Source organism: Aquarana catesbeiana, linkage group LG13, assembly GCF_042186555.1.
Source record: "Aquarana catesbeiana isolate 2022-GZ linkage group LG13, ASM4218655v1, whole genome shotgun sequence".
Classification (NCBI taxonomy): Eukaryota; Metazoa; Chordata; class Amphibia; order Anura; family Ranidae; genus Aquarana; species Aquarana catesbeiana.
In genome coordinates, this window is record NC_133336.1 from 46,128,829 (window position 1) to 46,152,742 (window position 23,914).

General features: G+C 40.7%; 1 protein-coding gene across 2 annotated transcripts in view; it reads left to right on the forward strand.

Moving 5' to 3' along the window:
• The window catches only part of ATG2B (autophagy related 2B), a 132,623-nt gene that overhangs the window by 85,820 nt on the left and 22,889 nt on the right, over positions 1-23,914 (forward strand). For both annotated transcript variants that reach the window (XM_073609132.1, XM_073609133.1), the window contains 3 exons: positions 1,268-1,376; positions 2,882-3,076; positions 11,806-11,907. In XM_073609132.1, coding sequence (XP_073465233.1) covers positions 1,268-1,376; positions 2,882-3,076; positions 11,806-11,907 — 406 coding nt within the window. The remainder of the gene's footprint in view (positions 1-1,267; positions 1,377-2,881; positions 3,077-11,805; positions 11,908-23,914) is intronic.

Genomic DNA, 23,914 nt, shown 5'->3' on the forward strand with positions numbered 1-23,914 from the left:
AACCAAAGCAAATCTTTGGAAAAGAAAAATGTAAGCCCTACTTCACAAGGCTTCAGGTTGTTACTGGCAGTCGGTGTGTACAGCTAGCATTCCCAAAGCATTCAGTCACCTTTCTTGAAGTTTTTAATGTATCCTTTGTATGCTGTTTTTGGGTGGTAAGGCCCAAATCTGGAATGATATTATATATATATATATATATATATATATATATATATATATATATATATATATATATATATATATATATATATATTTTCTCTCTCTCTCTCTCTCACTCTCTCTCTCGAACTTTAATGGCATCCCAGTCTTATGCCGTGTACACATGGGCGGACTTTTCGACCGGACTGGTCCGACGGGATGAATTCATCGGACCTGCAGCTGACTTTTTTGGTCGAAAATCAGACGGACTTTAGATTTGGAACATGTTTCAAATCTTTCCGACGGATTCGAGTCCGGTTGAAAAATCCGCTCATCTGTGTGCTAGTTGGACGGACGAAAACCAATGCTAGGGCAGCTATTGGCTACTGGCTATCAACTTCCTTATCTTAGTCCGGTCGTACGTCATCATGTACGAATCCGTCGGACTTTGGTGTGATCGTATGTAGCCAAGTCTGTTCGTTTGAAAGTCCGTCGGAAAGACCGTCGGACCTTTGGTGCCGAAAAGTCCGCCCGTGTGTACAGGGCATAAGTCCATAGGATTCAATATTGGCCTACCCTTTGCCTCTTTAACAGCTTCAACTCCTCTGGGAAGGCTGTCCACAAGGTTTAGGAGTGTGTCTATGGGAATGCTTGACCATTCTTCCAGAAGCACATTTGTGAGGTCGGACATATATATATAATCTTAGATTTTTATTTGTCTGTCTCCCTGTTGAAAATATTCTCTAACTTCCTACCTGCTAAAATCCTTGTCAGCATGATGTAAAGTAAGGAAAAATCTTTTATAAAACCAGATAGCGCAGTAAAAAAACAAGCCAGGGTTTAATTCTCCACTCTATCCAAAACCAAAGGAAATGTTTTTGGTTTGATTTACACTCTTGTGTAAGCCATCTTGTGTGCATGTGCTTGACAGTTCAGTCACCCCTATCCATGCGCAGCTCAGTGTACACACAAAAGAAGAATGCGAGCAGGAAGTTAAGAGACCTTTATTGCAGAAAATACCTAGTATGCCAAGAAAAACCTTGCTGACAGTTTATATTAAAATAGATCCAAGGTCTAAGATTTGAGGTAAATAGAGTGAACCTTCTCAAAATTTTGTGCCTTCTTCAAGGAGTCCTCACAGCTCCCCTTCAAGTACACCCACCAGACGATCCAACAGCTTAATCAGAGGGGGCCGCGGAAGAAACCAGGACTTCTTAATGGAGATCCAGCTAACCAAGGTAAGGTTTTCATTTTGAAGACGTGGTGTCATCCACTTGGTGTGCACTCTGATAAAGTGACTTTTCTTTCTACATGTATTATGTAGATCTTGTAGTTTAACTAAATATATGGTGAAGACCATTACCATTCAGTGATTACATTTACACATATTTAGGTAAACTAGAAAACTGTGGCCTGTGCTATTGATGGATTTCACAAGCAGAAACTAGGTGGTAGCTGGAAGGATACAAGCGTAAGAACAGGGCTGGTTGGGGCTGAATCATCTTCCATAGCTGAGAGATCATAGCTCATTGCTTAATTGAAGAGAACCAGTCACTAAAGGGTATTTGTAATAAACAGTCTGTACCCAACACAATCCCTTGAAGTTTAGTTAAAACTAAAAACGGAAAAACAGAAGAATCCGCACAAGGGACATAACTTATAGTTAGTATTGTGTGTTCGTTTTCTGTATTCTTTCTGTATTCTATTGCTTTCAATAGAAATCTTTCTGTGTCGCTCCTGGTCTCCTTGCTGGAGAGTAAGCTGTACCTGAGGACCTGCAGTGCAAGGCTCCTCCTGCTTCTGCTTATATTCTCTGCTTTCTCTAACTCTTGTGCTGCTTGTTAAGTATTCCCCCACAAGGCATTAAATTAACAGTCTTCAGGGGAGCAGCTCTGAAATGAGGAAGCAAAGCCCTGCTCCTCTACCAAGATGGCAGCCTTCACTCAGTGATGCATTGCGGAACTAGGAATGGTAAGTCAATAATAAGGAAAAGATTAGCTGCAGGGAGATCACAGGAAATACTGATGACAATTCAGATGGCTACTTAAAGTGGAACTAACCCCTCCTATCATTTTTACCCAAGGAAGCTGCCATTTTGTCCATCTTGTCCTTGATAATCAACTGCCATGATGCTGAACATATGATCAGTTATGACACCAGCCATTTATTGATTTGACAGTTTGGTTGAGAGCACAACCAATGTGACAGTTACATTCCCAGCTTTCCAGGAATGAAACTGTTTTTGTAACTTTTAAATTTATGGGTTTAAAGCAGAACATTACCCATAACAACTTGATAAAAATAATGTTCTTTTAGCAAGGAACATACGTTCCACATTAATAATAATAATGCTACCAAAATTAGTGTGTTGTAAATTGCCTCCAGCATTGTTCCTGTTTCTTCTTGCTGGAGACTGCCATTTTGCTGAAGCCCAGAGTCCCTGAGCAGCAGTAAATCTTTAGGCTGTCAGATCGGCCTCTACATTTTAAGCACAGTGACAAAAATTTGAGAGCATCTGAGCATAAGCAGAGTGAGACAGTTTATTACTGATTTTTAAACAGTATAAGCACATATTTTTAATGTTTTACATACCTGCAAAAGGGGCCAACCTGCAGTGATCTAGAAAGACCTAATTTTCTGACTAAAGTTCCACTTTAACACACTCCTCTCTCTCCCTCCCCAGTTTTCCTAAATGACTATGCTAACCTCCATCCTGATAACTGTCACACATCTCCATACACAGGTGAAATTCCAGCATGAAGTGTATCCCCAGGCTGATCCAGACACAGTCTCTGCTTTATCAGAACAGCTGGTGTCACGGCAGGTTTTCATCGTCCAGGATTTGGAGATTAGAGATCGTTTGGCTACATCTCAGATGAATAAATTCCTTCATCTTTACAGCAGCAAGGAGATGCCACGGAAAGCCCATTCCAACATGGTAAGATGCGGCAGTTACTTTGTGAGGCTTCAAGGTCCTTGGTTGCCATTTCTTTCTTCTAGAACACCAAATCACTATTTTTTTGGGACTTAAACTTGGCAATTTGGGAACTCCAGAAATTCATTCTGGTTCCCAAATTTAAGTATCGGTATCAGATTTTACACTTCTACTAGAGGTGCACCGAATGGAAGTTTTGATACTGAAAATGCAGGATGCACCGAAACTGAAAATGAAATTTTTAAAGAAATATATATGTTTTTATGTTAATATATATATATATATAACTGTATTATATTCAAATTTTTATTTAATATCATAAATTTAAATGAATACAAATTTATTGTCCGCCATTATCGGCACCTTTAGGGCAAGAAAAGCTAAAAAAAAATGCATCTCTTTAAATTCTATGTACGTCTTCACACTGTTCTGTTGTGGTGTAAAAAATCCAGCTTGCTGCATTTTTGGTCAATCAAAAAAAAAAAAAACACACCCCTCCGCCTGTGGAAATGCATTAAAAATGCAGCAGGAACGCATCAACGCCCAAGTTACATTTTTATGCGGTTTTTCAGTCACATGACCTATGAAAAACACACCATAAGCACAATAAAATTGTGGTAAAATTGCATGCGTTTTTGTTGCCATTATCGGCACCTTTTTCTTTATCAGCAAACTTCCGAAAACACAATTTTCGGCCAATACGTTTCAGCTGCCGAGCTTGCGGTGCATCTCTAACTTCTACACTACAATGTTCATGCTTACCAATGAAAGTAAACAGAAGTTATAGTATATTTTCTAAGGTAGAACAATGTTCCCGGGAGAAAAAAGATAATCTTCTAGAGCTTTGAAGTAAGAACTGAATTTTAGAGTATGGTTTGTAATACGGGGTATAGGAGAATTGGTCACGAGGTGAATACTTTTTGCCCGCTGCTTGGTAATTTGCTGTGCTGTTCTGTATGAAACATACTTCCAACAAGCCATATATTGGAAATATCTGTACACCTGTTTATGCAATTTATCAGCCAATCATGTGGCAGCAACACAGTGCATACAATCATGCAGATACCAGGTGGAGCTTTAGTTACTGTTCACCTCAAACACCAGAATGGGTAAAATGTTTTTAAAGATGAATACCAGATATGGATATTTTATACATACTGTGACCCAAAAGGGAAAAAAAAGGAACCCTCCCCGCACTCCCCCACCCCCCTTTTTTTATAGAGTGTTGCTTTTTGTTTTTTTACATTAAGGTATCAATGTCTTTTGATTTTTGACAGATTTTTTTGCCGTGTTATCTTAATGGCTGTTCATTTGCTGTGTTTGACCATAGAGCGCCATCATTTCTACAGTTAGACCCGCATACACCTGATACTCTTTTTAAATTTTTGTGTGAAAGCCGATGATGCATAAAACCCCCTCGTGCTTGTGATCTCCATCCCCATGATTAAACTCCGAGGGGCAGAGCGAAACACGTTGAGGGTGTGGCCTGGTTGGCGCCCAGGCTGAGGTTGCCACACATTTAAGGTTTAAAAAAAAAATCAAGTGCAGTGCTAAAACATGATAAAGGTCATAACATGCATTAGGTTTAAAAGTCTATTTCCACAAGAGTCCAATGTAGTGTTCAGGAGAGGTGATAATACTATAGTGCGGCTAAGTGCTCCAAAAGATGAAGGGACCACCACCAACACCCAATCACACTGCCTCTTACCATCTAGCATAGACCCTCATAACAAAGGTCAAATGCACAGTAGAACACAATCCTGAACAGATCTCCAGTGTGAATAATCCACCTCTAGGACTTCCAAGAAATCTCCACCAAGGCCTGCTAATAAAATGAACATTAGAGTGTCTGTGTGATCTGAGATGGAGAAAATACCATGCTTGTACCTATGATATATCAGTCTGGATGTCACACTGCTTCCTCAAACTCAGTCTATCCATAACCGAACTTATAATATTTCCTCCCCCATATGCCCCTTCCCCTGATCTCTCTGTCAAAATCGATGGCACAACTATAAGCCCATCCCCACATGCCAAGGTTCTAGGTGTATTCTTGGACTCTGAACTCTCCTTTAAGCACCACATCCAATCACTGTCCAAATCTTGCCGACTCAACCTCCGCAACATCTCCAAAATACACCCCTTTCTAACCAATGACGCAACAAAGCTCTTAATTCATTCGCTGGTCATCTCTCGCCGTGACTACTGCAACTCCCTTCTCATTGGCTTACCTCTACATAGTCTATCACCTCTTCAATCCATCATGAATGCTGCTGCCAGACTCATCCACCTTACCAATCGCTCTGTTTCTGCTACCCCTCTCTGTCAATCCCTCCACTGGCTTCTGCTCGGCCAAAGAATTAAATTCAAAATACTAACAACAACTTACAAAGCCATCCACAATTTAGCCCCCAGTTACATCACTAGCCTAGTCTCTAAATACCAACCTATTCGTTCTCTTCGCTCCTCTCAAGACCTCTTGCTCTCTAGCTCCCTCGTCACCTCCTCCCATGCTCGCCTCCAGGACTTTTCCAGAGCCTCTCCAATCCTATGGAATGCCCTACCCCAATCTGTCCGATTATCTCCTGCTCTAATAGCTTCTAGACGATCCCTGAAAACCCTCCTATTCAGAGAAGTCTATCCTACCCACACCTAACAACTGTGTTTTCATTTTCTCCATCAGCTCATCCCCCACAGTTATTACCTTTTTGTTTCCACTTGACCCTACCTTCTAGATTGTAAGCTTTAATGAGCCCTCCTGTATTGATTTGTATTGTAAGTGTACTGTCTGCCCTCATGTTGTAAAGAGCTGCACAAACTGTTGGCGCTATATAAATCCTGTATAATAATAATAATGGTGGCCGTGTGTTCAGGATCGAGACTGAGAACAGGGCCACTATAGGTACAGCATGGGAATTTTCCATGTCAGACCACACAGACACTCTAATGTTCATTTCAAGATCAAACCTACATTGTTTGACCCCTTTATTAGCAGGCCTTGGTGGAGAGGTCTGGGAAGTCCTAGAGGTGGGTTATTCACACTGGAGATCTGTTCAGGATTGTGTTCTACTGCGCATTTGACCTTTGTTATGAGGGTCTATGCTAGATGTATAAGGGGAAGTGTGATTGGGTATGGTCCCTTCATCTTTTTGAGCACTTAGCCGCACTATAGTATTATCACCTCTCCTGAACACTACATTGGACTCTTGTGGAAATGGACTTTTAAACCTAATGCATGTTATGACCTTTTATCATGTTTTATCGCTGCACCTCGATTATTTTTTTTTTAGACTTTATATTTTTTTTACATTTATGTTGTCCAACAATTTTATGCTAGCAGCTAATTTGTAATTCTTGTGAATTGTATAATTTGCGTTAGTACCTAGTGCAGCTGATTGTTGTCTATTTACAAACAAGATTTAAGATTGATGGGGTTATTTCGATGTGTGGCCACAGAGCGATTTTTTTTCCATATTTTATACATAGCTGCATTGGTCCAGCTTAGCTGCCATGCCTGGCCAAATCCCTTAGAAAGCTGGATATCACTGTATATATGTATGTGTGTGTGTGAATAAATAAATAATAATAAAATATATATATATATATATATATATAATAAATAAATATATATATATACCGTATTTATCGGCGTATAACACGCACATTCATTTTAAGAGGGAAGTTTCAGGAAAGAACTTAAATTTTAAATAAGGAACTTTGAAGCAAAATAAGGGTCAGTGCCCATCTGCAGCCTCACAATTGCCATCAATGCAGCCTGATCAATGCAAATCTGCAGCTTCACAAATGCCAGAGGGGACAGGGAGGGGGGAGGGACGAGCGCCGACATTACATACAGTGAGAATCTCCTATGATAGACAGAACAGTGGTCCAATAGCGGCCCAGGAGACGGGAGTTCCTATTACAGAGGCCGCCACGTAAACAGGAGATTCTCACTTTATGTAATCTGACGGTGCTCGTCCTGCCCCCCCTCCCTGTCCCCTCCGAGGCAGCTAAAACTGAAGTATTGGCAAATAACACGCACGCACTATTTGCACCCGATTTTCATGGTGAAAAAGTGAGTGTTATACGCCAATAAATACAGTATTTATATATACACACATAAATATAAATCCTGATCTAATTTCTTGAGGCCTGAAAATGTCAGGACAGTACAGATATCCCCCGAATTACCCCTTTTTGGAAAGTAGACAGTCCAAGGTATTTAGTAAGAGGCATGACAGTTTTTTTTAACCACTTCAGCCCGGAAGGATACCCCCTTCCTGACCAGAGCACTTTTTGCGATACGGCACTGCGTCGCTTTAACTGACAATTGCGCGGTCGTGCGACATTGCACCCAAACAAAATTGACGTCCTTTTTTTCCCACAAATAGAGCTTTTTTTTTTTTTTTGATGGTATTTGATCACCTCTGCGGTTTTTATTTTTTGCGCCATAAACAAAAAAAGAGCGACAATTTTGAAAAAAAAGCAATATTTTTTACTTTTTGCTATAATAAATATCCCCAAAAAATATATAAAAAAACTAATTTCTTTCTCAGTTTAGGCCGATATGTATTCTTCTACATATTTTTGGTAAAACAAATCACAATAAGCGTATATTGATTGGTTTGCGCAAAAGTTATAGCGTCTACAAAATAGGGGATAGATTTATGGCATTTTTTTTTTTTTTTTTTTTTTTTTTTTTTTTTTTTTTTTTAGTAATGGCGGTGATCTGCGATTTTTATCAGGACTGCGACATTATGGCGCACACATTGGATACTTTGGACACTATTTTGGGACCATTGTCATTTAAACAGCGATCAGTTCTATAAAAATGCACTGATTACTGTGTAAATGACACTGGCAGGGAAGGGGTTAGACACTAGGGGGCGATCAAGGGGTTAAGTGTGTCCTAGGGAGTGATTCTAACTGGGGGGGGGATTGTCTCCCTAGAACATGACAGAGATCGCTGCTCCCGATGACAGGGACTAGTAGATCTGTCATGTTGCTAGGCAGAACAGGGAAATGCCTTGTTTACTGTGTGCATCTCCCCGTTCTGCTGCTCTGTGACACGATCGCGGGCCCCAGACATCGAGTCCGCGGGACCCGCGGGCATGGTCACGGAGTACGCGGTGGACACGTGCGTGCCCACAATGCTGCGATTTAAAGGGGATGTACCTGTACGCTCATTTGCCCAGCCGTGCCGATGTACATTTTTTTTACATACTGTCGCCAGTGCAGTTCAGTACCATCATATTACTGGTGTGGGGGTGATCAGGGACACTGACTTGTGACAGTATGTAAAAAAAAATAATTACTTTTTTATTACATTTTTTTTTCTTTTCTTTTTATGTTTTTTTTTTTATTATTATTATTAACAGACTGTCACTATGGAAACACTGTATTGCTCTGGTAACACTGTACTACTCTGGGAAGTGATCAGGATTTTTCTTTTTTTTTTTTTTTTTTACACATTATGATTATTTATAACAGTGAATTTCAAAAGGTATAAGCAACCATTTTTGCTGAATAAAACTGATTTATTCAGTGTGTATTGTTGTGATTAGCTGTGATTGTCAATAGTCTGGGCGGGAAGTGGTTAAGAACTGAGGCTGTTCTGACAGTAAAGGGGAAGTCCTATCCAGTGTAAGACCCCTTTCTCACTGGATGCATTTTTCAAAATAGTGCCTGTAATTCCTCATCTCTCAACCAAACTATCAAACCATCAAATGGCTGCAGTCATTACTGATCATATGTGCAGCACCATGACAGTTGAAGATCAAACAGAGGCTAAGATGGCAGATTCCATGGCTGAAAAAGATAGGAGGGTTTAGTTCCACTTTAAGAGGGGCAGAGATTTTATTTCCCTTGGATACAGTGTTGAATAATTATCAGGTCATCAATCCTATATCCTAAATAGCCCAAAACCACAGCTTCTGTTTCAGTGTACAGATATGTGGAAGTGACTTATCTGTTTATCCGGTGATTACACAATCACATCTGCAGCTGCAGTAAGAAATTTTGCTCTCAAGGTTATTTATGTGCAAAGCAATCTCACAGAAGGGGATTCAGTGTGGTGGGTTAAGGGGGATTTTCACTGTAAAGGGAAATTCTACCTTTTCACCCAAGAAAATATAAGAAAATGAAAGCTATGGACAGCAAATCGACAGAAGTATTTACAGTCAGTTTAGAATAGATCCTTCTGGCTGAAGTTGGGCTTTTAAAGCCCAATCAAGTTTTTAGTTTGAATCTGCTAAATACATTCCAGCTGCATCAAAACAAAAAGGTGTTCAATGCCTTATGCCCTGTACACACGGTCGGATTTTCCGATGGAAAATGTGTGATAGGACCTTGTTGTCAGAAATTCCGACCGTGTGTAGGCTCCATCACACATTTTCCATCGGAATTTCCGACACACAAAGTTTGAGAGCTTGCTATAAAATTTTCCGACAACAAAATCCGTTGTAGGAATTTCTGATCGTGTGTACACAAATCCGACGCACAAAGTGCCACGCATGCTCAGACTAAATTAAGAGATGAAAGCTATTGGCTACTGCCCCGTTTATAGTCCCGATGTACGTGTTTTACGTCACCGCGTTCAGAACGATTGGATTTTCCGACAACTTTGTGTGACCGTGTGTATGCAAGACAAGTTTGAGCCAACATCTGTCGGAAAAAATCCATGGATTTTGTTGTCGGAATGTCCGATCAATGTCCGACCGTGTGTACAGGGCATAACTCTTTTTCTTCTTTCTAAAGCAGCCACAGACTGAATAGAAAAGCCGGTTTCCTGTCAGCATGCTGTAGAGTGGGGATCTTGTCCTGTATGTGAAAGCATTGACCCTTGGAGAGGTCCGAAAAGCCCTAGAGAGTTAGACCTATAGATAAGCAATCGGCTCCTTCTGATTGGAGAGCTATGACTCAGCATGGGGTGTGTCAGACCTCTGCAGTGAGGCCACTGCTTCCACAAAGAAAGCCAGAGTCGCACTCTGCAGCTGCTTTCAGGGGCAGGCTTTTTTACTCTGGCTATTTTTTTTTCTTTTTTTACAAGAACATGGGCAAGTTCACACCATAAATCGCACAGGGATGTGCTGTGCGATTCACATGTGATCTGAGTGCAGTGTGATTTCAGTCCATTCATTTGAATATGCTGGACCGCACCAAAAGTAGTGCATGCTCCACTTTACAAAATGCATATCTACAGTACATAGTTGCATAGTTGGTAAAATTGAATAAAAACGCCTAGTTCATCCAGTACAGTACGATAAATACAGAACTTGATAGGTTCTCGCATCTGCACAAATTGGTGACTTAAACCAAGATTAGGTTAGGTGAACTTAAGTTTGAAACCGTATTAATTATTAAAATAATAAAACAAAAGTGAATAAAATCGATAATAGAATAAAGGAGCTGCTCGTTATAAGGTGCAACAACTACCTGCAAATCATTAATGATATTAGTAATCACAATCCCAAGTGTAATTTATACAAGTAGACATATGATCACAATAAAATAAAACTTTGAGTTTGCCACCAAAAAGTGATGTGAATAGTGTCACTATATTACAAAGTAAGAATTTTAGTCCAGAAACTAAACAAAGTCCAAAAAAAATCCAACTAGCGTGAAATAAGCATCCACCATGAGTTCTGTCCTTTCCACCAACGTATAGATACACAGCGCACTCACCAGACTCTATTGACAGGGAGTCAAAAACAGCAGAGGGGTATTTCCTGAGAGTTCACAGGCTGATCACCATAAATCCGCATCCACCCACATATCCTGGTATGGGAATCCTCAAAGGATTTGTAACACAGCACTCCAGCAATAGTATGCAAATCAGAGGAGAGAGAGAAGAGGGCTCTCAAGGTGTAGTATTATACTTTTTATTTAAAACCAACAAGTAATGCACTTACATTTAGGTTGCTATAAATCCAGCATTAAAAACATTAAGAACGCCATTTTGCATTCCACCTGTGCTCCAACAACCGGAAATGACATATCTTGGCAGCTCCGCCCAGCACGTTTCGTCAGCATACATCTGATAAATCCCCCTGATGTTGGTGAAAAGAACATCACTTTGTCTTCACTCATGGTGGATGCTTATTTCAAGCTAATTGGATTTATTTTGGACTTTGTTTACTTTATGGACTAAAATTCTTACTTTTTAATATAGTGACACTATTCACATTACATTTTGGTGGTAATCTCAAAAGTTTTAGTTTATTGTGCTCATATGTCTACTTGTATATATTAGACTTCGGAGCATGGTTACCAATATCGTTTATCATCCAGTACAGTAGTGCCATGCCATCTGGTGCAGGCAAACTCACTGTTTGTGCAACCAAATGGCCACTGCCCCCACCTATAACTGGCTTTTGCAGCAAGAAGCACATGGAAGGGCGACACATGTCAAACAAAACCAAAGAAAATTCCCTGTTTGTGACCTGCATTTGGGGTGTTGATAAGTTAACACCGACACCCGCTGCATATGGTAAGTGCAGTGCGTTTTGAGGGAAACACGCACAAAGCACTGGTTTCCCACATCGCGTTCTGGTATGAACTGACTTTTGTGTTGATACACCTGAAATTTATTTAGCGAATTTGAACCAAAGACCCTTTTTTGCCTTGACCATGAACCACAGTCTCGTATTTCTGTGCTGGAGACCATTATCAACACTGCTGTTTTGTTGTTATTAGTAGTTATTATTCTAAATTGTAATTTTTTTATATTCTAGTTGACAATCAAAGCCTTACATGTTCGCCCAGAATCCTCACTTTCGCCACAAGAATGTTGTCTGCGTGTTACGCTCATGCCGCTTCGCCTCAACATCGACCAGGTAAGTTCTACAGTTGCCCATCTACACAAGTGTCTGCCCAGCAGAGCTGCAGTGACTCCATTCCATAAACATTCAGTAGTACAATATACTGTACTTGCACTCAGGATGTGTGTAAGAGCGATGTTTATGCAATCATAACCATAATTTATTATCGGATTATTTGTTTAAAGAATGTAGGAATGCTTAGAATCTTCACCAACCATTACTGGTCTGGAAAATATCTAAAAAAAATCTGGTAATATTTGTTTTTTAAACTTTATGGAGCTGTTAGGGAATATTAAACAATTTTATTTCATCGTAAAAAAACAGGGTGAAAACCTGAAAGAACATATGGTTATAGTCTTAGATCATTGGTTGGTTTACATCCTTCCCAGTGACAACAGATACACTTTTACTGCTCATGCTGCTTATGTAGGTGGGGCTTCCAAGCTCTTCAGTTCTTCTCTGTGCAGGACACATTGCTGGTTTAATAGAGGATTTATATACCATATTGTGACAGACCGCCTGACATCCCGCTTGGGTGCATCCACCAAACGGTGCCTCCTGCCCTCCAAACAATTCCAGCAGGCTGATAGAAAATAATACCAGCCCTTTACCCCAAGAATCATACACAGACAAGATGTTGAGGTAAAAACCAAAGGAACAACTCTTTATTAAAACACAGACACAAGTTTTTATACCCTCAGATGGAATTTCCCCTTTTGAGGGTATTAGCATAGATAAGATAAGACTTACAATAAAGTGTATTTCACACGCGCTTGTTTATATATAATATACCCGACTATCTCAGCTTCCTGTTGGCGGTGTGTTGCACTCTCAGCGGGTTTTAGCCATGTATTTTGGACCTGTCCCCAAATCAAAATCATTTGGATTGAGGGCACTACAGTTATTAAGTGTTCTTGCATAGCAAGACCACTTACTGTTATCTCACATATATATTATTCTTATTATTATAGCCAAATTTACCACCCTAACTCCTCCCACAGTTTTTACACTACATAGACAAGTAATATACCGAAACGTGCGGATTGTTCCCGAATGGTGTGCTATTACTTTGTGGAACGTTTCGCCGAATGGTTCACGAAATATCGTCATTTTTGCGGCGAAATTGGTCCCATAGGAATGAATGGGGAAACTAGAGTGGGAGATGACAAAAGCTGGAAAATCAGAACATGATTTCTAAACTGCCGCCACTCCCTCATTTTCAAGCCCACCTACACAAATCTTATATCAAAACGTTCAGCTATCCCTGCTGCCACTAAACATGTCCACGGCTAAGCCATAGTCCTGATAGTTTTCACAATATGACCATTTGTTTGCAACTCACGCCGTCCATTGACATTCATTGAAACTACACTCTAGCCCCCTCCAAATTTGAAGGGCAATATCTAAACTGCGACTGTGCCTTCATTTTTAATATTTCAGAGACATACTATACATCAAAATCTAGGTCTGGGTCTTGTGATTCTCACAATATAAAGATCTTCGCTGTAGGATGTATAGTTTTTAAAATACGGCCATTTGTTTAGAGGTCATTTCAGGAAATTTTAGCCATTAATCAGAGTGTACTGTTAGTGTTTGTTTTGTTGCCATGGTTACCAAAGCTTCTGTTATACACAGGGGGGGAGGTGGCTGGAGCATCTCAGCTGATTACAGAGCCCGAGGGAGGGGACAGACACACCATGTACTGATTTATAATAGAGGAATATGATGGGGCAGTTTTGATGGGGTAATTCTGATGGGGCAGTTTTGATGAAGCAGTATTTGGGAAGCATAAACAGGGCATGAGCGTTGCTAGGAAACAGTGTTTGTAAACACAAGATGCTGAGACACTCCAAATGCATGTGACTTCATCTGCTAGACTTGATAATGCTTGTAGACTCCTCCCACAGTTTTCACACTACAGAGACAAATAATATACCGAAACGAGCGGATTGTTCCCGATTGGTGTGTTATTACTTTGTGGAATGTTTTGCCGAATGGTCCACGAAATGACGTTTTTGCGGCGAAATTGGTCCCATAGGAATGAATGGCGAAATGTCCAAAACTAGAGTGGGAAGTGACAAAAGCTGACAACCCCCTGATTAGCCAAAACATTATGACCACCCCATGATCAGCCAAAACATTATGACCGCCCCATGAAAAAAAAAAAAATATTTTTGAAAAAAGTAAAAAAATCATTTTTGAAAAAAAAAAAATCATTTTTGAAAAAAAAAAAAATATTTTTGAAAAAAAAAAAATTATTTTTGAAAAAAAAATTACTTTAAAAAAAATAATAATTTCGAAAAAAAAATTATTTTTGAAATAAAAAAATTCATTTTTGAAAAAAAAAATTACCTTTGAAAAAAAAAATTACTTTTGAAGAAAAAAAAATCATTTTTGATTAAAAAAAATTCATTTTTGAAAAAAAAAATTACTTTTGAAAAAAATGTTCAGCTCTTTCAGCGAATGATGGAACTTTTTTACTACTATTTATACTTTTTAAAATATTAAGCTTTTTAACACTTTTCACAGTTACTCAAGCCACTCCACCCCACCCAGTTACTCCGCCCACTCCAGTTGTAGAGGCAAGAACACTTTCACAATTTCCCCAGAAATTGTACCTTTTCTAGTTTTAACTGTTACCACTATGCAGATCCCATTGACAGTGGAGGTGTGCTTGTTGGGGCTTGTTGACCCTCTGGCTCCCCGCGGGGTGGTTAGAACCCTTTTGAGAATATTACTCTATTATGCACACAAGGCCATTGTACTCCGGTGGAAACCCTCTGCTGCACCATCCGTTAACCTTTGGAAACGGTTAATTAACTCAGCCCTGCCATTATACATGGCCACTTACCTGTCTAGAGGATGCACTAAGTTCCATAAAATGTGGAACATATGGTTGGAATCCCAGACTAAAAATGCAGATTCTCTGGATGACTAGCATGTACTCTGTATAGCAATTAACCACTTATTGGGTAATAGAAACATTGTATTTATGTTACACTAAATGGATTATTTTCTGGGTATTTAAGTTCTGAGAGAGTGCCTACCTTCTTAGTGAGCTAGGCTCTGAAGATTGTTTGGGAAAAGCTTTTGTGATCCAGCTTGCACAGGTCACATACACACATAGTTACATAGTAGGTGAGGTTGAAAAAAGACACAAGTCCATCAATGTGTGTGATTATATGTCAGTATTACATTTTATATCCCTGTATGTTGTGGTCGTTCATATGCTTATCTAAAAGTTTTTTGAAATTATCAATGCTCCCCGCTGAAACCACCGCCTGTGGAAGGGAATTCCACATCCTTGCCACTCTTACAGTAAAGAACCCTCTATGTAGTTTAAGGTTAAAACTCTTTTCTTGTAATTTTAATGAGTGGCCACGTGTCTTGTTAAACTCCCTTCCACAAAAAAGTTTTATTCCTATTGTGGGGTCAACAGTATGGTATCTGTAAATTGAAATCATATCCCCTCTCAAGCATCTCTTCTCCAGAAAGAATAATGCCAGCATGCCATTGCTGAGCCTATCATCTACTAGGACCCCCAGGGCCTTTTCCATCCTAGATTCCCCCAGAGGTTCTCCCCCCCCCCCCCCCCCCCCCCAGTGTATAGATTAAACTTCATTTGCCATGTAGTTACCCACCCCATTAATTTGTTCAGATCTTTTTGCAAGGTTTCCAAATCCTGCAGAGAAGTTATTGCCCTGCTTAGCTTAGTATCGTCCGCAAATACAGAGATTGAACTGTTTACCCTATCCTCCAGGTCGTTTATGAACAAATTAAATAGGATTGGTCCCAGCACAGAACCCTGGGGGACCCCACTACCCACCCCTGACCATTCCGAGTTTGCCCCATTTATTACCACTCTCTGAACTCACCCTTGTAGCCAGTTTTCAATCCATGTACTCACCCTATGGTCCATGCCAATGGACCTTATTTTGTACAGTAAAGGCTTATGGGGAACTGTGTCAAATGCTTTTGCAAAATCTAAATACACCACGTCTACAGGTCTTCCTTTATCTAGATGGCAACTCACCTCCTCATAGAAGATTAATGGATTGGTTTAGCAAAAACTATTCTTCATGAATCCATGCTGATTACTGCTAATGATACCATTCTCATTACTAAATCTTGTTTATAGTCCGTTATTATCCCCTCCAAGAGCTTGCATACTATTGATGTTAGGCTAACTGGTCTGTAATTCCCAGGGATGTATTTTGGGCCCTTTTAAAATATTGGTGCTACATTGGCTTTTCTCCAATCAGCTGGTACCATTCCAGTCAGTAGACTGTCAGTAAAAATTAGGAACAATGGTTTGGCAATTACTTGACTGGGTTCCCTAAGTACCCTCGGATGCAAGCCATCTGGTCCCGGTGATTTATTAATGTTAAGTTTCCCAAGTCTAATTCTAATTCTGTCCTCTGTTGGTCATGACAGTGCTTCCTGTGATGTGTCATAAGGATAAACCCCCGGTTACCCTTGTGAAGACTGAGAAGAAGAATAAATTCAATACCTTTGCCATCTCCCCATCCTTTGTAACCAGATGCCCTTCCTCATTCTATATGGGGCCAATATGGTCTGTCCTCCCTTTTTTACTGTTTACATACTTAAAGAATTTCTTGGGATTTTTTTTGCTCTCCTCCGCTAAGTGTCTTTCGTGTTCTATCTTAGCCGCCCTAATCTCACCCTTGCATTCGTTATAAAGTCTGAATGCTGATGATGATCCCTCAACCTTGTATTTTTTGAAGGCATCTTTTGCTTTTATATGCATTTTTACATTGGAGTTAAGCCATCCAGGACTTTTGTTTGCGCTTTTAAATTTATTACCCAATGGGATGCATTGGCTAATGCCCTTATTTAAATTGCTCTTAAAGCAAACCCATCTCTCCTCCATGTTCTTTGTTCCTAAGATTTATCCCAATTCATGCCTTCTATCAAGGTTCATAGTTTAGGGAAGGCTCTTTTGAAATTCAGTGTCTTTGTCTTCCCCTTATGTTTCTTATTTGTGTGATTTATACTGAAGCCAATTGACCTGTGATCTCTGTTTCCTAAATTGCCCTGTATTTCCACATCCGTGATCGGGTCTGTATTGTTGGTAATCAGTAAATCCAGTAACTATTTATTTCTAGTTGGTGCTTCTACCATCTGAACCATGAAATTGTCCTGTAAGATATTTAGGAACTGGCGAGCCTTAGACAAATGCGTGGTTCCCTACGCCCAGTCTATGTCTGGAAAATTAAAATCCCCCATTGTGATAACGCCTCCCATCCTTGCTGCTAATCCAACTTGTGATAGGAGATCCCTCTCCCCCTCCTCCCTCAGGTTAAGGGGCCTATAGCATACTTCCAGTATTATTTTCCCCTTAGCTTCATCCCTTTGGAGCTCTACCCAAAAGGATTCCACCTCCTCCCTAGCTCCCTTAGTGATGTCATCTCTCACATTCACTTGTACATTACTCTTAATATATAGGCATACGCCTCCCCCTTTTTTACCCTCTCTACCCCTGCGATAAAGGGAATACCCGTGCATGGTTGCCAGCCAATCATGAGAGCTGTTGAACCAGGTCTCTGAAATTCCCACAAAATCCAAATACTCCTCGTACAACAGTATCTCTAGTTCACCCATCTTGTCCGCCAGGCTCCTGGCATTGGTGAACATGCCACGTAGTTTAGACCGGTCACATACTATCCTCTTATTGGGTAGATTGCAATTATTCCGAGATTGCAACTAGGACTTGTTACTATACTTGCCTATACTATACTTACCTTGGGTTTATGTGCTTTAGTCACCCTACCACTAATGCCCCCAATACTACCCTCTGGAATATGTTCCGCGCTGATGATCTCTACCTCTGGGCCCTCCCCCCCATCACCTAGTTTAAAAACCCCTCTAACTTTTTGGCTATCTTTACTCCCAGCTGATCTGCACCCTCCTCATTTAGGTGCAGTCCGTCCCTTCTATAGTACTGGTGATCGACTGAGAAGTCGGCCCAGTCCTCCAGGAACCCAAACCCCTCCTTACTACACCAGCTCTTCAGCCACTTGTTTACTTCCCTAATCTCCTTCTCCTCAATTTAGCTCTCAAGTCCCTAAAATCGTTCTTTAGAACACTCCATCTGCCTCTGACTTTGTCATTGGTGCCAACGTGCACCATGACAGCCGGGTCTTCCCCAGCCCCTCCTAGTAATCTGTTCACCAGATCCGTGATGTGCCGAACCCGGGCGCCCAGTAGACAACATACAGTTCGGCATTTCAGGTCTTTGTTACAGATTGCCCTCTCTGTCCTTCTAAGAATTGAGTCTCCTACCACCAGAATCTGTCTTTCCTTTACCTTCGCTTCCCCCCCCACTCTCACTGGAGTTCTTCCCCCAGCAGCTAGGAGAGTCCCTCAGCTCCAGCAGTGCTATTCCCTGACTGGTTTCACCATAGTCACTCAATGGAGTGTACTTATTGGGATGATCCAGCCCTGGATCGGCCTCCCTGGCACTTCCCCCTCTACCCTTCCTGACTGTCACCCATCTACTCTTTCCTAGTGCCTGCACCTCTTTGTTTCCACCCGCCTCTGTGCTGGCCCCAGCCGGCACCTGCCGTGTACATTCCTGGCTCTCCTTTAGTATGGAGGGGCTTCTCAGTGCTGACAGTTGCTTCCCCAGATTCAGAACCTGGGCTTCCAGGGCAACGATGTGCTTACATTTTGCACAGCAGTATTTGCCCTCGATCGGATGATCAAGGAACGCATACATGCCGCAAGATGTACACCGAGTCGCATCTCCACACCCACCGGGCATCGTACCTCATAATTTAATGGGGATTGGGGATTATACCCTGTCCAAATTACCTAACAACTAGCTTCCTGACACTAATACTTAAGACAATACACAGGTACTCAACAAGACAATACACAGGTACTCACCGACCAACGTGCACTCAATACACAAGTACTAACGATCCACACACACTACTCAGACAACACTCAGGTACTCGCAATACACAGGTACTACCTGACACTAATACTCAATACAGCCCACGTGCACTCGCAGCACTCGTGTAATTACAATACACAGGTACACATTAACCACCCTACACAGGTACTTGATCCCTGTTACAACCTCTTGTTTTCAACTCTGGTTTTTTAACTCACCACTTAGTCCAGTTCCACTAACACTGGTTTTTTAACTCACCACTTAGTGCAGTTCCACTAACACTGGTTTTTTAACTCACCACTTAGTCCAGTTCCACTTGGTCTAAGTTCCAGCACGCTCAAAGATGAGCAGGCTCACAATGAGTTCTACAGAAGGTTATATAGGCCTCAAGCACCTGTGACCAATTAACCACTCCCCTTAATTAGTAGGCTGAAGGAAGCAAGAAAAAAAAAAGCTGTTTAAAAAGTGACAGAAAAGGGTGTTAAAAAGCTACAAGGAAAAGCCCCAAAAAGAACCTAAAAATGCAACCCAGCAATCACTAGCAGTCAAAAGCAAAACTTGTTCACACTCTCCACTCAAGGTCCCCACTGTTTAGCTTTCAACCAGCAGTCTGGTTCGAGTGTACCAATTTTTTTGGTTGTTTTTAGTATGTTTTAGTTTTGTTTTGTTGTTTGTATGTTTGAGCCTGGGTATTCCCAATAGGCTCTGTTTTTGTACCTCACACCTGAAAAACTGCAATAAAAACAATTTTCAAAAAAAAAAAGAAGACATACAACCAGTAAAAACATGGCAATGCAAACTTCAAACAGCAATCCAATTATCAACTAACTGTGATCTAATTAACCACTTGCTTCCTGCCCAGGCCAATTTTCTGCTTTCAGTGCTTTCACACTTTGAATGACAATTGTGCGGTCATGCAACACTGTACCCATATGACATTTTTATCAATTTTTTTCACACAAATAGAGCTTTCTTTTGGTGGTATTTAATCACCACAGCGTTTTTATTTTGAATTTTCTGCTAAATAAACGAAAAAGGACAGAAAAAAGAAAAACATTTTTCATAGTTTGTTATAAAATTTTGCAAACAGGTCATTTTTGTCCTTCACTGATGGGCACTGATGAGGCGGCACTGGTTGTGACTACACTGATAATCAGTGCCATGATTATCGGTGCCGATGTCCCTTTAAAGGAGTTGTAAAGTCTCATGGTTTTTTACCTTAATGCTTTCTATGCATTAAGGTGAAAAACCTTCTTTGCTGCAGCTGCCCCCCCAGAGCCCCCCTTTTTTCTTACCTGAACCTGATCGTTCCAGCGACTAGCATGAGCCCAGCAGTTCCAGCCACTGTCTCGGGTCCTCATTGGATAGATTGATAGCAGCATTGGCTCCCGCTGCTGTCAATCAAATCCAGTGACCCGGGGGCGGGCTGAGTCCTGCTGTCAATGGATGCAGCAGCAGGACTCGGCAGCGTGCCCCCATGGAAAGTGGCTCTTCGTAGGGGCACTCGATGAAGAGGAGGAGCCAGGAGCGCCGCCGGGGGACCCCAGAAAAGGAGGATTGGGGCCGCTCTGTGAAAAACCCTTCCACAGAGCAGGTAAGTACAACATGTTTGTTATTTAAAAAAAAAAAAAACGAAAAAAACCAAACCTTTACAATCACTTTAACGCAAGCCAGTTATCGTCTCTCTTTTTCTCTTTTCACACTGTCAGCGCCACCGCCTTGTGTTTACTTCCGTGATGAGCTGTCATTTGACACGGGTCATCACAGCCCAATCACAGCGGCCCTTTTCCCCCGATCTGTGATCAGCTGAGTCACACGGTCAGGTTGGATGTCCATGTACGCCCTCTCAGGAAAATAAGCCTGCGCTGTAGCTGTCTTCCTTGTAATCGGGAACAGCAATCTCGTGAGTTCTTCCTGTCAGTACTTCCCCGACACAATTAGAAACACACTGAGGGAACACATTTAACCGTTTTGATTGCGCTTTGTAGTTAACCCCTTCTCTGCCGGTGTAATTTATACAATGATCAGTGCTTTTTTTTTTTAACACTGATCATTGTATTGGTGTCACTGGGCCCCAAAAAGTGTCAATTAGCGTCAGATTTGTCCGCCGCAATGTCACAGTCCCGCTAAAAATCACTGATTGCTGCCATTACCAGTAAAAACAATGATACAAATTAAAAGTTCATAACTCTATCCCGTAGTTTCAGATGATATAACATTTGCGCAAACCAATCAATATACGCTTATTTAGATTTTTTTTTTACCAAAAATATGTAGCAGAATACATGTTGGCCTAAACTGATAAAGAAATTTTTTTTTTGTTTTGTCACACATACATTTAAATCACTAGCTCTTTTATTTATATATGATGGTAGTACAGCATATTATCCTCCAGTTAATCTCATGGTGACATTTCAAGCCTCATCGTACTCCAGCCTTGCCAAAGTGCCATTGAGGCTTGGACCATCTCCATGAGATCACCAGAGGATATTGTGCAGTATTGCTGCAATTTATCAATAAAAGAGATATATTGATTGAAATTTATGGTATTATTTTACCACCTGACTGGTATAAGAAGTCTTTCTTTAACCCAAGAAGAGCCAGCAGACTGGTGACCGATGCGTGAAGATTTTTTATTATTATGTACTTATCAGATTATTTAATATGTATAAACATAAACTACCTACACCAAAAATGCCTTTTCTGTATACTCATCTAATCACCAGGCCTGCAGGGTCATAAGGGTTTAAAGTGAAACCCCAGCCAGCTATATTAGCACTGCGCTGTGAGAAGCTCTGCTAGGTTTTCTTTTTTTGCCGTCCTTGCCATCATTGAGGAGGTTCTGTTTCATATTCTCCCCTGAAGATCATTATCAAGGGGATAGAAAGTAAGGGGACCTAAAATTTAAGTAATCCCCCAGTAGGAACACCTGTTCTGGTGACAGCTGCCAAAGATATATTTTTCATTACTTAGGAGAATTTTCTTTCTAACTTCCCATTGTAGCTCTGGGACAGGAAGTGAGATGAAAAATCCCCATCAGGGACACAGACATCAATATCAACCTGACAGTGGTTTTAATGCTTCATCACTATATCTAAAACTGCAAAAAAAAAAAAAACATTGACAGGAGTTCCCCTTAAAACTGAACTATAGAGAAATTTCTAAACTACCCGTGTAGTGGGGTTCCCCCTTCACTGCCAACCTGCAAGGGCTAAATGCTCTTTTTGCCCAGGTTACCATTAAAAAGCAGTTTTACTTACCATATCCCTTTGCTGGCTCAAGAGAAAAGGGATTCGCTGCTTCAGGTGTATGTAATACCTCTATTGGAACCAAGTAGGAGTTCTAGCCCCGGCCTGCCTCCGTGAAAACTTGAGAAAAAGAAGAAATGGCTGCACATCCAAAATAAAATGCCTTTTATTGAAAACGACCAGGATACACCAAGGACACCAGGTATTAGTCACGTAGACGTGTTTCACACATCAGACCTGTGCTTAATCATCATAGTAACAGTTAGGCGGTCAAAATAAGGAACAGCTGCACAATGTGATTGATAAATACGTATGTTAAGGAACCACTTTTATCCTCAAAAATAACAACTGTGCAAGTGTACAAAAACATTGTGTGTGTATATATACATATAAAATATACATACATAAATACATACAGCAATGTAAACACACATACCTAATAAGAAAAAGTCAACATAAATACATGTATACAGAACATATAAATTATTGCAGTGCAATTTATAATTTGTTGTTGTTACTACTAAATGGTGCATGAAAAATATAAAAATAGGGGTGCACTATGTTTGTTCTCCCATATTGAAGTTAGACACCATGTCTCTCATTAAAGTGCTTGTATCGATGAAGGTATTCAAACACCAAAAAGAGAAAGAACATATAAGAACAAAAGAAAACAAAACAAAACAAAATAGAATAAGAGAGGGAGGGAGAGACAGACCCTTAATGTGAAAAGACTGCCATGAAAAAAGGGGGCACAATAAAAGGTGCCCAAATATAAGCATAGACTATATAATAAAAGGAAATATGCAAAAAATGTATGTGGGTGAATGTGTGTAATATAAATTTACATGTATAAATGTAACGATAAATAAAATGAAAAAGAAAAGTGAATAAAAAATAATAAGATTAATATTAAAGGCGTTGTAAAGGTAATTTTATTATTTTTTTTAAATAACTAACATGTCATACTTACCTTCACTGTGCAGCTCGTTCTGCACAGAGTGGCCCCGAACCTGCTCTTCTGGGGTCCCTCGGCGGCTGTTTCAGCTCCTCCCCGCAAGAAATAACCACCTTAATGCGAGCTCCCGCATGGTGGTTAGTTGTTGCGGGCGCGCTCCCGTGATACAGCCGGCGGCTATAGCCGCTCGCTGTATCACTCGGCCCCGCCCCCCGGCGCGCCGCTTCATCGGATGTGATTGACAGCAGCGTGAGCCAATGGCTGCGCTGCTTTCAATCCATCCACTGCAGCCAATCAGCGACCAGGCTGAGCTGCAATAGAGATGACGAGAACGAGCAGCGGAGATTCGAGGCGTCAGGTAAGTAAAACGGGGGGGCTGGGGGCGGCGGTATTGTCAAAAGTTTTTTCACCTTAATGCATATAATGCATTAAGGTGAAAAAATTTTTACCTTTACAACCCCTTTAAACTTCTATATTTGTCTCAAACCAACAAGTCAACATAAACATGGAAATACAAGCTTGTAGCTCGAAACACGTAGCAATGTGTCCACCGTGGCATGCCACATATGATGTAAACATTCACCAATATGAGCAGCCTAAATGGACACACAAAGACGTGTAAACTTATTATTATTGTTATTATACAGGTTTTATATAGCGCCAACAGTTTGCGCAGCGCTTTACAGCATGAGGGCAGACATTACAGTTAGATTACAATTTGGTACAAGAGGAATCCGAGGGCCCGGCTTGTTAGAGCTTACAATCTAAAAAAGGAAGGGTCAATTGATACAAAAGGTAATTGCTGGGGGGGGATAAGCTGATGGAGGAAGTAAAACAGTGTATTAGAAGTAGGATAGGCTTCTTTGAAGAGAAGGGTTTTCAGGGATCGCCTGAAGATGG